Source organism: Chlamydotis macqueenii, chromosome 1, assembly GCF_036417535.1.
Source record: "Chlamydotis macqueenii isolate bChlMac1 chromosome 1, bChlMac1.mat, whole genome shotgun sequence".
Classification (NCBI taxonomy): domain Eukaryota; kingdom Metazoa; phylum Chordata; class Aves; order Otidiformes; family Otididae; genus Chlamydotis; species Chlamydotis macqueenii.
The window spans coordinates 211616891-211633084 of NC_141556.1; the positions used below are offsets into that span (position 1 = coordinate 211616891).

The following is a 16194-nucleotide window of genomic DNA, read 5'->3' on the forward strand; positions in this document are numbered from 1 at the left end:
GCCCCGCCATGGGGATCCTTTGTCTCCCAACGTGTGGATCCCCCATCCGTACCTTGCCAGGCACTATAACCCCACCCGCCACCTTTTCCCCACACCATCCGCTGTGAACTACATTTCCCAGAGCCCCTCGCGCCGGAGCGGCGGAGAAGGCGGGCCTTGGGGGGCTGGTCTTCTGTTCCCATTGGCTAGCTGGGACCGCCCCTCCAGCGGTCATTGGGTGAGGCCATCACGTGAGGGGCAGGCGCAACGCCTCACGGGAGCCGCGAGGGAGCGGGCCGGGAGCGGAGCCGGCGGTCGCGGCGGGATGGGGCCGGGCCGCCGGAGGGAGCAGGCCCGCTAAGGCCTCCGCCATGCTGGGGGCCCGGGGCGGGTGGCAGGCCCTCCGCCGCTGTGCCTCCCTGCCTCGGGCGGTGCGGCTGCGGGTCCGGGAGGCGCTGGGGGCCCGGGAGCCGGTGAGCGAGGTTAAAGTGCAGGTGTGTGGCTGGAGGTCGGCGTGTGCCTGGTGGTGACCCGGCCCAGGGCCCTCACGGGAGGGAGAGGAGCTGCAGCGGCGCGGCCCACGCCGGTTCCGCCGCCTGGGCTTCGGGGAGAAAAGCTCGAACCTTTGCAGAGCGTTTTCCTGAACTTTGTTCATTTTGCTGTGTTAGGTGAAATACGAAGCTCTGAAGTGAGTCCGGGAAAGGCTGTTGTGGTGCGTCGTACTGAACCGTGCTCTGTCCGGTTTTGGTTTTATCACCCGCTTGATTTGAGAGAGTGAACTATTGCCTGTGTGCTGGTGTTTTTAAAGATTTACTTTAGCTCTTGTTCCACAGCTAGCTTTATAGCGGTGTCTGGTAGAGCCAATAATAACAATTTCATTGGTGTTTGTGTCTGGCTGCTATAGTGAACTGGGATAAATGGACTTTTTAACAATGGAGCTCTTTTCTTTTCCACAGCACAGGGCTGTGTGTCCCTCTGTCTTGTGGTGTTCCTGACTGACAGAGCAGTGCTTGCAGATGCATCATCCCTGTTGTAGTGCAAGGCTGGAACTGTGCAGTTGAAGATGTCCCTGCTCCTTGCAGGGCAGCTGGACTAGATTACCTTTAAAGGTCCCTTCCAGCCCAAGCTATTCTGTGATTTCTAGGTAAATCTGTAAAGGACTGGGGTACTTAGTAACAGTTTAGTTTAAAACTGAAAGAGGGTAGATCTAGATTTATAAGGAAGAAATTCTTTACAATGAGGATGGTGAGACACTGGAAAAGGTTACCCAGAGAAATTGTGGATGCTCTGTCCCTGGAAGCATTCAAGGCCAGGTTGGACAGGGCTCTGAGTAACCTGATTCAGTGAAAGATGTCCGTGCCCATGGCAGGGGAGTTGGAAGTAAATGATCTTTGAAGATCCCTTCCAACCCCAACCATCCTGTGGTTCTACTGACCCAAAAACCGGTTTGTAGCACTGGTATTCCTGCACAGACGTAAATGAAGCCTAGTAGGGTAGGAAGAAGCTCATCCAGTAGAGATGTTTTTCAGCTGTGATTTTGTGAATCGCAAGCTGGAATGAGCTGATGCTGGAATTGGCGGTGCTGCCTTTTTTTCACCCCAGGTCCTTGCTGCTTTGTTGTTCTTCCCCTGTCCTGGCAAAAATGTGGGTGTTTTTTTTTTTTTTTTATATTCAACTGGATCGGGGAACTGGTCTGGCTTGAATCTAATCTTAGTATGGCCAGGTTACTGGAATGTACAGTCTGGTCTGAGTTGGGATTGTTACTACACGTTGTTTTTGGTAGGTTGTGAAGTGGTCAAAACCTCGCTTCCACAGCCTCTGCTGCTCCAGCAGAAGCCCTGTGGGTATGCTCTTGTTTCCTATTGCAGGATGCAAAACTCATCTCCGTATTTAACAGATCCCAGAACAGCCTGATGAGGTGGAAACAAAAGCTCTGGAGAATGTTTCTTTGTTCAGGGGTTTTGTGTGTTTCGTTAGGGAGTGCTTACAAGGAAAGAAACGAAGAAAAATGTCTGCCATTGTACGTGAAGCATCGTACATCAGGTATAACGTGTGTGGCATATTCTGGGGATTTACTGGAATACAGAGGATAAGCACAACAGCTTCAGGCATGTTACTGTGTGAAATACCTTTTAAACACCTGTTGCTTTAGCCGTAAGGCTGAGGACAGCCAAATGGTCTAGATTTAGTTTTAGACTCTTGTTTCTTGCATTAGTTCTTGCCTGGGGTGGAACACGCTGCAGAGGTCGTTTAGGTAAATACCTGTTTGAAGTTGTGAGGCTGGAGAAAAAGCTGAAGTTTCTTTAATCTTTAGGTTCATGGCTTTAAAATCTTCCATAGTTCTTGTATGCAGTTGTCTTCCTCCCTGTTTTACAGACTTGCCTAATGCCTTGTTCGTGTTAGTAGTCGTGGTGTAATTTTAAGAATAATTTACTTTTTGTTTAATTTTTGAAGTTTGTTCAGTGTAGACAACAGAAGTAGATGCGTTCATAGACTCATCCTGGTATAAAATCCCTAAAGCACTTGCTCAGTTTGAAATCATTGGAACTTCTTGGACAATTACAGTTAAGCAAAAGATGAAACTAATTGGAAAAGGGGTGGTTGGGTTGTTTGATCAGCACTGTTTGCAGTATTGTTCTAAGATGAGCTGGAAGCTCCCCAGCGGATCGTTTTGCTTCTAGGGGCAGCTTTGTCTCACCTCTTGTGGGCTGGGGAGCAGCTAAGGGAGTTGTATTTTGAATGCTATTACTTTTGCTTGGTGCCTTGATTTAAATTTTCATTTAGTTTTGAAGGAAATGTTATTTGTCGCTGAACTCAAATTAAGACACTAGCCTGACGTGTGCGTGGTCAGTTCTACTGTTTTACTATTACAAAGAACTACTGGTTTATTTTTTTAATTCTTTTAGTCAAACTGGACAAGAACACTTCTAGATTTTTTTTTTTCTTAGTATTTCTTTTTTTCCATGGGGACAGTGTAGCAGTCTTGATTTTGAGGTATATTTTAGATATAGATATCTAAAATTGTCAGAACATTAGGTGGGTTTTTTTTGTCTTGCACAAATATGTAATTTTTCACCGGAATCTATTGGCTGCAGCGTCGTTGTTTCAGCAGTCCAGTGGCTTAGGGCATGTAAACAACTAGCGAACAAATTTCAGCTGGAACCTTCCCACAGGTGGTACGGCAACAAAAAATGGTACTAAAAGTCCTCAAAACAACCTTGAGTGTGTTGTCATGAAGAACTTTGCGTTACTGGTCTCTCCTGTCGCAGTAAGAAGTGTTTTGAAGGGACGTCACTAGTAATATGTACTTTGCTTGGATGCTTTTCACCTTCAGAGCGCTTTGCCGCTTTCCGTATTCTCCGCTCCCCAGAGATGCAGGTAGATTTTAGTTATGCCTGCTGTGCTCAGGAGGAGAGTTGATGTTTCTGCCTAAGGATTTGATCCTCTTTGCTTTGAAGTCACTAGAAAAACTGTACCTTACTTTTTTTTTAAAATTATTTTTTATTTTTGTTGCCTGTAAATAAATATTTCCTTTGACTTCAATAAGAAGATGAAATAGACCCCAGGTAGCATGTCCAGCTCAGCTGGAAGAAGAACATGTCTACACAGAGTCCACGCCAAGAAATAACAAATTTCTTTTTCTTTTCCCTCCAGGGTTGGGTCCGCTCTGTCCGATCCCAGAAAGAAGTTTTGTTCCTGCATATAAACGATGGGAGTTCTCTGGAAAACCTCCAGGTGGTTGCTGATCCCAGCCTGGAAAACAGGTTGGTTAGTTTGAGATACCTGGAGAAGTATCTGTGTTGATCAGTGCTCAGAACGCTCAGGCCTCCTTTCCTGTCCCGGTGACTCGCCAGGCTGCTGGTTGAGCCTCCAGCACTCTGATTTGTTCTTTGGGCTAGAGTTGGGGATTTCAGGGTGATCCAGGAACTTTCTGCACATAACGTAATTTTTTTTTTTTTTAATTTTTTTTTTCTGTAAGCCTGATTTGTCCCCACTGATAGACCTTTGTAATAAAAGCCTGTTCTTCCCATTTGTCCAGTATGCCTACCTTGTCCTAAACTCTTCTGTAGCTTTGTGAATCTATTCACATTCCCACTTCTGCATTTAATAGCTTTTCCTGTCATCAATTAAGCCCTATGGCTGCAGTATCTCGTATGATCTTAAGTGGTCCAGGTAAATTAACAGGAATCTTTCTTCTGAATGCAGTTGACTTTGTATCAGCACCTAGTTAGTTGGTTTTTTGTTTTTTTTTTTCTTGATTTCTTAGGGATTTGACTTTTGGAAGTGCGGTGGAAGTGCAAGGGAAACTGGTCAAAAGCCCTCATAAGATGCAAAACATGGAGCTGAAAGCTGAAACCATCCGTGTGGTGGGACCTTGTGATGTTTGGGTATGTCACTGCAGCAGAACTCCAGCTGGTAGGACCCCTTTGGGAATTAATTTCAAAAGGTCCAAGCATCCAGCGGAGTGTGCCTCAAACTGTATTTTCTTTAAGTCTGAGTGCTCCTGCAGGCTTTACCTGAAGCGGTTACCTGTGCCAGGTGGTTCACCTGGTACGTCAGGCTGGGATACAAATTGGAGAAGCAGTGGGACTGGCTGAACACTCCAGATTGTGCACGTGGAAGAACCTTGTCTGCCACGTTTGGAATGAGCTCGCTGTTGCAGCAGTGAGATGAACACCTGGCTTTCAAGGAGGCTCAGCATCCAAAAGGTGGAGCGCTTCAGAGCGCTACTGCTTTCTCTCGTGTTCATGGCTCTTGCTGTGCTGTAAGTGTTATAAAATCCACAAAAAAAAATAGGAAAGATAGGCAAAAGCATCTAGTACTTCTCTGCTCTGTAGTGACGGTTGTGTTTTGGTACTCAGAGATGGTATTCCATGGATAGAAGTAAAACAATATTGGCTCCAAGTTCTCATCCTCTTGGTTTTCTTTCCTTGTTGTTTTCAGTCGTTCCCCCTGAAAATGAAGGAGAGGCACCCGCTGGAGTATGTGCGACAGTTCCCTCACCTGCGGTGCAGAAACAACACGCTCGGCTCCCTCTTGAGAATCCGCAGCGAAGCCACTGCGGCCATAAACTCTTTCTTCCAGGTACTCCCTTCTGTACTGAGCCCCACGTGTAAAACGTTCCCCCAGTCTGGCTTCACAGGAGCATGTTCGGAGGGAAGGAGTGTTTGACAGCAGGATATGGATTTTGGACACAGCGATTTTCTTCCCAGGCCTGGGCCTGACTGAGGCCTCGGCCAGGCTGTTGCTTATGGTCAGGTTAGCACATCTGTGCTCTTGTTAGCGTCTTTCCACCCATTTTCTCTGAGTCATTCTGTCCCTTTCACTAAGTTACAGTATAATTGTCTGCAAGTGTGTGTGGTCTGTGGAACACAACACAATATGGAGTTGTTTAACCCACCCTCAGCAGTGACCTTGCAGTCCCTGGACAGAAGCCTCCTCCCTGATGTAAAAATCTGCGATGTGGGAACGCTACCAACAGATTGACTCAGAGCTTCACGTTATTCTTCTCAGTTCTTTCTATTACCGCATTACAAGTCTGCATGGACGCTGTTAGCTGAGATTAGGAGGCTCCTGTTTTGATGCATTTGGAACTGATGGGTGGGAGGCACCTGCGTTTTATGAACGTGTGGTGCCACTTTAATTAGTCTGTGAGCGTGGTACAGGCTTCATGCTGCGGTGGGGGCAGTGAATTAATTCAAATTCCAGGTGCCATATAGAGACCATGCGATTCTTTGCCTGCGTAGAAAGGTAACAAATCCTCTAGCACGCCTGAGCCCTTTCTTTTAAAGCTGTTGATTGAAACAAACATGTTTTAGTGTAGATAAACTGGCTTTAGTTTGAGTAGGATCATACTCAGAGCATTCTGGTTACAGAATTCGTATATAGTAATTAATATGGCCCAAAGGACAGGGCAGAATTGTTGAGATTGAATTTCTGATCCCAAGTACACTGGTGTTTGTTACTTGCAGCGCCAAAGAAAACTTGTTTGCTGTAAGAGTTATCTCTATGGAATTGCATGGTATTTAGAATTATTTTTTTTTTAACAGCCTGATAGAAATATCGTCTCACGTAAAGCTGCTGTTGGTTTCAGCACTGTGCCAGCTCACAAAACAGAGCCCGGCTCTGTTGGGAATCAGTCTTTGCTGGTGTCGAGCCACTAGATGGCATGGCATACAACGATTTGGACTTTCAAACACGCCCGAGGAAGTCAGCGGAGATGCACAAATAATCTTACTCTGACAAAGGCTGTACTTCTCCAAATTAACTCCAGCTCAGACTCTGACATATCTTCCTGTTTAAAATGCCCAAGAGCTGAGCAGTCTTAAAAAAGATAAAATATCATTAATTTAGCAGCAGCAGCTACTCTAAAGTTATTTTTAAAGGGTTAAGGAAGATTTGGTCCCAGACCTGATATTTGCAAATGCTTATGTGATAATTCTACTAGCACCAGGAACATCTGTGGTGCGCTTCATTTCTGATTGCCACCTGCGTTATCCCAGGAACGTTGCGATTTCCAACTTGACAATGTCAGAACATCCGATAACTAGAAAATATAATCAGACTGTTTTCACTGTGCAAAGCTTTGCAGAGGTTGATGGTGAAAGAAAAATAAATGGGTTTTTTGAATACACACTGGAAATCATGTAGACTCTGTGTAACTTTAAAAGCTTTTTTTTTTAGTCTATTAATTTCCAGAAGACTAACGCTAAATGCTTTTGGTTTGGATGCTGAAGGCTAAAATGTCATCTTTAAATCTTCTCATGAGTAATGTGGTCCATGTGGGAAAGGAACGTTGTTTCCTAGACACAGTGAAATGGTTGCAGTGTGAATGGCAACCTCCGCTTTGAACATAAACTAACTTCCAGGTTTGTCAGAGCCAGTAATGTGACTTGAAGTATTTTGGGAGCTTTAATAAGGGCAGCTATGCAAGAAGGAGGAGCTCCTGCCAGGCACAGGCTTTGCACCTGTAACCGGGGTAGCCTGGAGCTGACTGCAGGGGCTTTGCTCCCTCTTGGTTGTTTTATGGTACTTCCACAAAATGCAGTGCATGTCCGTACAAACTCTTTGGTCCAAGTTAGTCGCAGTTTGATTCTCAGGATGGGCAGTAAATACTGCTCCTGTCTTCACAGCCTTTTAACTAGCTGGTGGTAAGGACCAGTACCTGTCATGTGAATAATAGATTTGTATTATTCTGGTAAAAACTGTGAAACAAAGCTTTTAGAAACATTTGCTTTTTTCTCTTTTTTTTTTTTTTAATTAGTGTTTTGTGTAAATAGAAAATGCGTTATGCCACATTGTTGCCTGTATCATGGTAATGCTGGCACACCCTGATTTTAAAGGGGTTCTCTTTGTGCTAGACGTTACAGTGATGGGAGAGAAAAGAAATCCTTTGTTCACAGCTGAAATCAGCTAGTTCCAGGTTCTTGTTTGCCTTGGCATGCATAGGTGTGATCTCTGTGCTCCACCAGTGATCTCTGCAGTGAGACTAAATTAGGGAGGAGACAGTAGAGTTCTGTTCTCCATTTTGCCTCTAACGTGCTGTATGGGATTGAGGTCTGTTTGGTGTACCCATCTCCTGAAACTTGGTTTAAAAGTTGCACCATGGAGAAACCCAGAGAACAGGGCCTCTTTCTTCGTACAGCCTTCCTGGTTTCAGAGGCCTCTGCTGGATCTCTGAACTGTTACATGAAGGGGTAATTCTCCAGGTACCTAGAACGTGACCAAGCCAGGGTATACTTGGTCTCTTACAATCACTTTGACTTTGATATCTCAGAAGATGTGAGGTGGGACTGATATTTTCATGGTAGTTGGGTGTTTTTAAGGTCTCTCTCCCATTCAGTGAGTGATTTCTGTCGTCTAACACACTTGACCATTTCTCTTAGTGGAGAACACTAAGACAGTGTCCTCTGCCCAAACACCAGCTTCCAAAAAACTAAGAAATGGAAGTGTCGGGACCGTAGGAGTGAATTTGATAGAAACTGCCCAAAAATGTAAAAATACTGGAGGAAGGGAGAAGAAAGGAATGATGTGGAGATAGGCAGTTGCAGAAACACATGGTAATGGCATAAATCTCATTTCTTTATGAAACATGGGGGAAAAAGCACAAATAGTAAACAGTGATTTGTAAATCGTGCTAGCATTTAGTTATTCCTTTGTCTTTGTCCGTGTAAGGCAGAAGTTTCCTAAAAGGTTGAGGGCTGACAGCTGAGTTCTGATGTGTCCTGGTTGTCATCCTTGAAGTTGATGTTTTATAACTTTAGCTAGTTAACTTCTCATGTTCTGTCTGTTCCAGGATAATGGCTACGTGCATGTTCATACCCCCATAATTACATCAAATGACTGTGAAGGTGCTGGAGAACTCTTTCAAATCGAGGTGAGTTGGGTTGCATAAAGTTTGTTTTGATTTTTACTTGTAGAGCAATTCTGGAGTCATTGAAGGATAGAGGAAATGTTTATCTTTACAAAGCCTTTCCTTTATGTACTTCTGTGGTTTTGTTCTCTTAATATAGCAGTCCTTTGCTTCAACTAATAATTTAGAGTTAAACAGATGCATTACTTTTTTTATTTTCTGGCTGTTTTGTGCATTAATGATCCCCTTTTGTACTGAGGAGTTTTTCCCATCCTTGGTGCTGTGGAAAAGTTTGCAAAGAACAACAGAGGGAAGTGGAACATCTTAGTAAACAGAAATATGTGTTCGTAAGAGGTGGGATGGGCATTCAGGACAGCCTACTGCATGCAAATGTTTCTTAGCTTTGAAATTAAGAACATCATTCACCATGAGATAACTTCTTAAAAGTAAGTCAGCAATACCTCGAACTCCTTTTCACCCAAGTACGTATTCCTCCTACAGACTACTTCTGTTGTATGAGGAAATTCTCCCCCAATATTGCCAGGTCTCCCCATCTATCCACCAAATTACTGCCACAATCTGTCATTATGTAAAGCACTTCACATCTTGGGTCAAAACCTCCTGTGAAACTTAAATACAGCTATAACCACTAAGATCTTCCCCACACATTTCTCATTATTCCTAAACCCCACATCCGTGAATCATAAGAAATTCCATCTGCCTTTTATCCTTCTATATTTGAAATTCACTCTTCCGTCTCAAACAATTACGTCCGTTGCCACTTATGCTTGTTGGCTCCAGCCTTGGCTGGTGAATCATCTGTAAGCAAAAGAAAAATTGTTGAGGTAGCAGTTGCTTGCTGCGGGACTGCGTCTTCCACTGTCTGCAGAGCCTCACGACAAAAAGCCGCTGTGTACTGGTTCTTCGGGATCTCAAGGTCTAACCTGTGCTGCTAGTGATTCCCTTCCAGACCTGTACATGTGGCTCAGCTTTTTGCTCGTTGGGACAAAAGAGTTGATTAGCTGAAGTAAATTGTTCCTGGTTAATTGAGATCCCTTAATGCTACCGAAGGTTCGTTCCAGGCTGTTGCATGCAAATTAAGATGTGAAAACAAGTGGCACTTAATGATGAGAACATTATACAGTTTGCAGCTGTACGGTGTATTACGTCCTCGGTACAAATTGTATCCACTTGAAAGCTGTAAAGGATGCAGGACTACAGCGTAGGTGGCTGGTAGTAACAGAAGCACTGATGCAGATGTTGATTGAGGTGCTAAATTGTGTGTCTGAAGCTTGTATAAACTGGATCTTAACTACGTGCGTAGTTCGAGGCGAATCTCTTGCTCTTTCTTGGGTGTGATTGCTTAGGAGTAAATAATACCTGTCTTGGAGAAATGTAGTGACAGCTCTGCTTGAAAGGTGTGGACTAAGTGCCACAGAGAGTCAGATCCCATTAAATAGCCAGTGCCACAAAGAAAGGGCTTCAGAAACCCACTTGCTGCTGGGAAGTGTGAAGTTCTCCCTGATTTCTCCTTTCTTCTTCGAGCACCGCTTCATTATCTGGTCCAATTTAGGATCTTTGTTTCTGCAAAGCTGTAATCAGAATTGGTCTGGGCTGACAGAGATCCAGGACCAGTTGCTATCACCAGTTGCTACCACTTCACTCCGCTGGAGCAATAACCCTGTTTCTTGACAGTGGAAATCTGGGGAAGATGAAGCCTTCTTTGGGCCATGCATGTGAGGTTGTCAGACATAAAAATAAGGGTGTGGTGTTTGCAGCAAAGCCCAGAATTCCTGTATGCTTTTAATCAAACCAAACATCAGCTGCTATATTCAGTCATTTTTTAAACTAGGCCTTAATTCACTGCTTGCACGGGCCAAGGGAGAAAATCAGTTCCTGTTCCTCTTATATTTGACCAGTAGCCAAGAATTATGGTGATGGGAATCAGTGAAAGCAACCTGCAAATCATATTTTTTTCCATTTAAAAAATGTTTAAATATTGTACTTAAAGTTTTAAGACCTATCCTGCAGTTGTGACCAGAACATAAATTGGTGTCCTGTTGCCCCTGAATTTGTAGTAGTTACAATACACCTGCTGCTTACACATCTTTTTTTCCTGCTTTTTTTTTTTTTTTTTTTTTTTAGCTGCCTTGGGCAGTATATAAAACAGTTTAGCTGCCCTGCTGTGGGTGGAATAAGTTGAAAACCTTGGTTTGATAGCCTCCAGGACCCAAGTAGAGGCTGCTTTTGCACCCACTGTGAACCATTGCCTTTTAATCGCGGTCTTCTCCTGACTGGCACAATTTTAATCCTCTGACTAATGTCTGGTCAGGCCTGTGCATTCTTTGGAAATGGTGGAAAATGAAGAGAGTGGGAATCTGTTTTTACATGAGACTTGAAGAGGTAGTGGGGGGGGAAATCTTGAGTTAGAAGGCATATGATCTTTGATTCCTAGACCTCTTAATCCTGTAGGATTTGTGTTTGTTTATATGTTCAGCTTCCTCATTATCTTTGTTTGGTTTTGGGCGTACTGATTAGTCTGTGCATAGCTTTGGGATGTTCTCATACTGGGGCTTGGAATGGGGGAGAATCCCTTCTGTTTCTGCTGGACAAATTGGTTTGGCTAAATATTTTTAAAATAAAATACCATAACAGTGAAAAGAGGGTGGTAAGCAGAGGAGATATAAAAAAAAAACAAATAAATGACAAGTTAGTAAGAACTCCAGAGAAATCTTTTGCACTTGAGAGTTTCTATACCTGAAAAATATAGGTTTGAGGAGAAACTGCTGGAGGCGTGAGAATAGCCAGACAGACCCTAACCTGCACGGAGAACATCAGCAGCACCAAGCTGTGGATTTCTGCACCTTTGACGGTGTCTGCCTTTGGTGAACCCTGGAGAGGGGGAAACCTCTTGCTTGTGCTGCCTTCTTTAAAGTAAACTTGCTGAAAATACCAAAAGAGCTTTGAATATTGAAATCTGGGGTTTAGTAGAATGCAAAGGAGAATGAGGTAGTTTTTGAAATACGGAGAACTCGAAGGAGAGGATGAGATTGCCGATTTTATTTTATTTGTATTTAATCTGAGAATAATTCTTCTGTACCAGCTCTCTCAGCACCTCAGGGCAGATCCTTTCCTTGCTTTTTTTTTTTCCCTCTTTTTTTCTTCTGAAGTCTAAAATTCTTAGTGGCTTTTTATGTTGCAAGAAGCTTTACCCTGTCCCCTTCTGGGGCTGCTTCCTAGGAAATCTGCTTTTTTGTTGTATTTGTGACCCGGCTGCATGTCTGTTCTCTGCTGTTTTCAGTAGCCTCCCACTCTGTCTGCAGTGTTGAAGGCTCCCTGCTTTCTGGGTTTCTGGCTCTTGTCTTTTCCACTTTGCTCTCTGGAAAGTTTCCTTGTTTGTCTGTCCTCAGCTGCTGTGGAGAAGGTGGAGGCTCCTCTACCCTCTGGAAGAGTCTTCCCAGCCCAGGACACTCCAGCTGGTGTGGTGAGGCCCTGGACAGCAACTTTCCCTGCTGCCCAGTCTCAGCCATTTAAAAGAACTCAGCATGCAGTGAGTTACAAAGCACAACAGCCGTATTGACATTTGCAGCTCTATAAAGTAGATCTCACGTGTGTTTTGTGTTGCCTGTGGCCTTATTCCTTCCTGGGGAACGTGCTCTACATGTAAGGAGTGCTGCAGTCTACCTGTTGGCTCCTGCGGAGGTAGAGTGTTCTCCATATCAGACTTGGCTGTTTCCACACGCATACCTCGCTGAATCTGGGTGTTGTTTGACTGAACCCAGGGTCTGAATCAGCCTTTTTCATTATTTGAAAGGATACTTACTTAACTATAAACTCTAAGAACCATCCAGATGTTGTTCTTACCTAAAACGTATCCAGAGATCAGAGTTAGTACAGTGTTTGGTTTTTTCCCCACCTGCTCCCAAGAGTGAATGTAAAAATTCCTAGATCCTTGAAGGATGCAAATGCATGGTTGCTCCTGTTGTGGCACCAGAAATATGTGCCTGCTGCTGAAGATGCAGAAATTTACTCCTACTGTTCTTTCGGTAGTGCTGAAAAAGAGCCTTGTCAGCACTGAGGAAGGCTGGAATCTGCTGGGGAGAATCACAGAGAAATGCAGCAGTGTTAGTGTCTGTCAGGTGTTTTCCCCTTAGAGATGTGCCATGATCTGGGATGCACCCAGTCCCTGGGAAACTGAGACTTCAGAGAGGTGCTCAGCAGGGATCAGGGGAAGCTGGAACTGAGCTGCCTTTTCTAGCTCTCCCAGTTTCTGCCTGGTTCATCTTTGCCTTTAATTCCAGTCCATATTTGAGATGTTTGTCCCAGCAGAAGTAGCTGCTATTGCCCTAGGCAAGTCCAGCTGATCAGAATTAGGACTGGGATTGCAAGGAGGACTTCTTGGAAGTTAGGAATTCTGCAGTGTTGTCTAAAAAGGAAAACCCAATCATGTTTATAATGGGACATCACAAAGGGCAGGTCCGGATTAAAGATGTGGTGCTGCGAAGCTTCAGCAGCATGGTGCTGTGGGCCTGGGCTAGAGGTGCAGCAGTGATTTCTACGAGCTTTTCAAGTCTGTTCTTATCCCGTCATGGATTTGGCTTGCGTAGAGTGAAAGAATCAAACAGTTTATACTCTCCTGAAGCTAATTGCCTCAAGGAAAAGTTAATACAAGACAGACATCAAAGGGTGTCATTTTAAATTAAATCATTAGACGTTTGAGGAGATGGAGAACAAAACAGGTACTAAATCCAGTTGTTCTTGTATTTAGAATGAGAATAAAAAGCCTTTGATGTTGACGTTGAATCCTAATATGTTTGTAGCGCATTCACTCTGAGACACCAAAATGTCGTTTCATACAGATTGCCCCTGTCTCCTTCCCCATTGTAACTTGGGTAGTTTTTCACTGGAGAACGGAGAGAACTTGAAAGCAAACACATTATTGCCCCTGAATATTTTATCAAGTAGATATTTTGGGGTTAGGAAGTAGGAGAAAAGTCCATCTAATCGAAATAAAAGCACCACAATGTTGTCACTTCATTTTGCTAGTCGTGGACGTGAAAAACAATCTCTGTGTCAGCAATGAAAGGACAGCATAGCATCCCCTACTATTTATTATTTAGCTTCTGAATAATAAAGAAGCAAGCTTGATCTAAAAGACAGCGTGAATCTGGGGCCCAGGGACTTGAAAACGTTGGCCTGATCCTGTGGGTGATTCTGCAAAGTGAAGGAACCACCTCTAGCGGGTTGGTTGATATGTGTACGTGTGTAATGTGAGTTGCTAATTACGAGATTCCTCCTTGCTGAAGGGATTCTGAGAAGGGAGGCATTTCATTTTCCCTGCATAGCAGGTGGATTGACTTTTGCAGCTTGCAACACCCGTTCATCGAGCTTTGCGTCTCCAAATGAGGGAGAGGAAGTGAGCAGCAGTGGAGAGGCGAGGCGATGGGATGCTGATGGGGGGGTAAAATTTTATCTCAATGTTACACAATGACAGAATGGTTTGGGTTGGAAGGGACCTTCAAAGGTCATCTACTCGAGCCCCCCTGCAAGGAGCAGGGACATCTCCAACCACATCAGGTTGCTCAGAGCCCCGGCCAACCTGGCCTTGAATGTTTCCTGGGAGGGGGCATCCACCGCCTCTCTGGGCACCCGGGGACAGTGCTCTACCACCCACAGCGTAGAAAAAAAATCCAATCTGAATCTGCCTCCCTCTATTTTGAAACCATCACCCCTCGTCCTGTCACACCAGGCCCTGCTGAAGAGTCTCTCCCCACCTTTCCTGCAGCCCCATTTGGGCACTGGGAGGCTGCTCTCAGGTCTCCCCGGAGCCTCCTCTTCTCCAGGCTGAACAGCCGCAACTCTCTCAGCCTGGCCTCACAGCAGAGCTGCTCCAGCCCTTTGATCATATTCGTGGCCCTCTTCTGGACCAACTCCAGCTGGTCCATGCCCTTCTTATGTTGGGGGCTCCAGAGCTGGATGCAGTACTCCAGGTGGGGTCTCACCAGGGCAGAGTAGAGGGGGAGAATCCCCTCCCTTGTCCTGCTGGCCACGCTCCTCTTGATGCAGCCCAGGATGCGGTTGGCCTTCTGGGCTGCAAGGGCGCATTGCCTGCTCATTTTGAGCTTCTTGTCCATCGTCACTCCCAATATTGCAGTGTTCACTCTTCATCTTCTGTTGGAAGCCATCCAGAAGTTGCTCACAATGCAGACATAGGTCTCGGAATCTCCCAGTGGCCTCTCAAACTGGCTGCAGGTTTTTTTATAAGTTGAGCTGTAGACTTTCTCACACTCTTCCTCCAGTCACTTACTGTTGTGTCTGTTTTCTCTTCATCTCCCTGAGATTACATCTGATCTGGAGAATGAAAAATGACACAAAGTCATTATAAATAAACGGAGCCCCAGATCCTAGAGACAGCTGTATCCTGTTTGTGGATTTGCGGGGATGTGTTGAGATTTCATGGCTGATTTCTTCTATTCTTTTCCTGCTTCAAGTCTGTCTCTTTCTTGTTGTTTAGAAGTTGCATCCTACAGCATTAGGTGGGATTTTTCACTGGTGGGACGAGGAGTGTAGCTGAACTAAGCTTGCAGTAGGAGAAACCGGAGTGGTATGTGGCTCTTCTCTTTAGCGTTCTGGCCATGGCTCTAGGGCTGTGGTATGTGGATGTTTGTATGTTTATTAATATCCTTATTGTTTTGGAGCAAATACTCTGGGTTTATTTGAAGAAAACAATAGAGGCCTTCTTCTGCATCCTTGGGTTTTGTTGTTTGGTTTTTTTAGAACTGCAAAAACTTAGGAAACAAAGGAAGCAGTCCTGGGGTTACAGCCACAAAATGTCGTATTTCCATTGATCTCTGTGGAGCAAGGCAAGCGTGCTCTTTTCTTTAGCGTGATGCTGTGAAGAGATAAAACTGCCTTGTGATCCCAGGTCTTTGACAGTCTCTGTTTTATCTTTCTGATGAGCAGCAGAGCTTTTTTAAGAACAAAAGCAACACCTTCCAACTCATTGAGAAAAATGGCAGGTTGTAGAATATCAAAGGCTGGGGAGCAACCTCCTTGTGACAAAGCAAGTTGGGGAGTAGGGTGGCTGGAGGAAGTGGCATACTTAGCTGAGCTAGCAACACTTAGCATAATTCCCAGGAACTATGCTTTGAAAAGTGGGTATTTCAGACTTGTCTCAGAAGAAAGCATTTGTTTGGAAATGAATGTAGATCAGCTACACCTCAGATGAGTTTCTTTTGTCTTTCTCCTGAACCTTTGACTCTTCCAAAGCTTAGGGACGACATTGAAATATAGAAAATGCTGAAACAAAAAATCTTCATGTTTTTTTAAAAGTCATAGAATTGTGACCTCTAGAGATGATCTAATCCATCTCACTGTGCTCAGACAGGGTCAGCTAGAGCAAGTTGCCCAGGACTCTGTTTTGCTGACTTTTTAATATCTCCCCAGATGGAGACTTCACAGCCTCTCTGGGCAACCTGTTCTAGTATTTCACCACCCTCACAGCAAATAAAAAAGTTTAGTCTCGTTTTCAGATGAAATGTCCTGTGTCTTTTTTAAAGATCTGTGCCTGTTGCCTCTTGTCCTCTCAGTGAGCACAGCTGAGGTGGGTCTGGTTCCTTGTTCATCCCCTTCCATCAGATATTTATACACATGGATAAGATCCCTCCCAAGCCTTCTCTTCTCCATGGTGAACAGTCTCAACTTTCTTAGCCTTTCCTCGTAGGAAAGATGCTCCAGTCCATTAATCATCTTTGTGGTTCTTTGCTGGACTCACTCCAGTATGTCAGTGTCTCTCTTATACTGGGAAGGAGAGCACTTCACCCAGCAGTCTTGGTGAATCACCAGTGCTGTGCAGAGGGGAA

At 44.6% G+C, this 16194-nt stretch overlaps 1 protein-coding gene across 8 annotated transcripts in view; it reads left to right on the forward strand.

The window, feature by feature from the left end:
• Positions 1–304: 304 nt before the first annotated feature.
• The window catches only part of NARS2 (asparaginyl-tRNA synthetase 2, mitochondrial), a 65643-nt gene continuing 49753 nt past the window's right edge, over positions 305–16194 (forward strand). For all 8 annotated transcript variants that reach the window (XR_015257518.1, XR_015257519.1, XR_015257517.1 and 5 more), the window contains exons 1-5: positions 305–473; positions 3634–3743; positions 4247–4367; positions 4924–5064; positions 8276–8356. Coding sequence is in view for 5 of the 8 variants with exons in the window: in XM_086739708.1 (XP_086595834.1) it covers positions 351–473; positions 3634–3743; positions 4247–4367; positions 4924–5064; positions 8276–8356 (576 nt within the window). In the remaining 3 variants the exon portion in view is untranslated. The remainder of the gene's footprint in view (positions 474–3633; positions 3744–4246; positions 4368–4923; positions 5065–8275; positions 8357–16194) is intronic.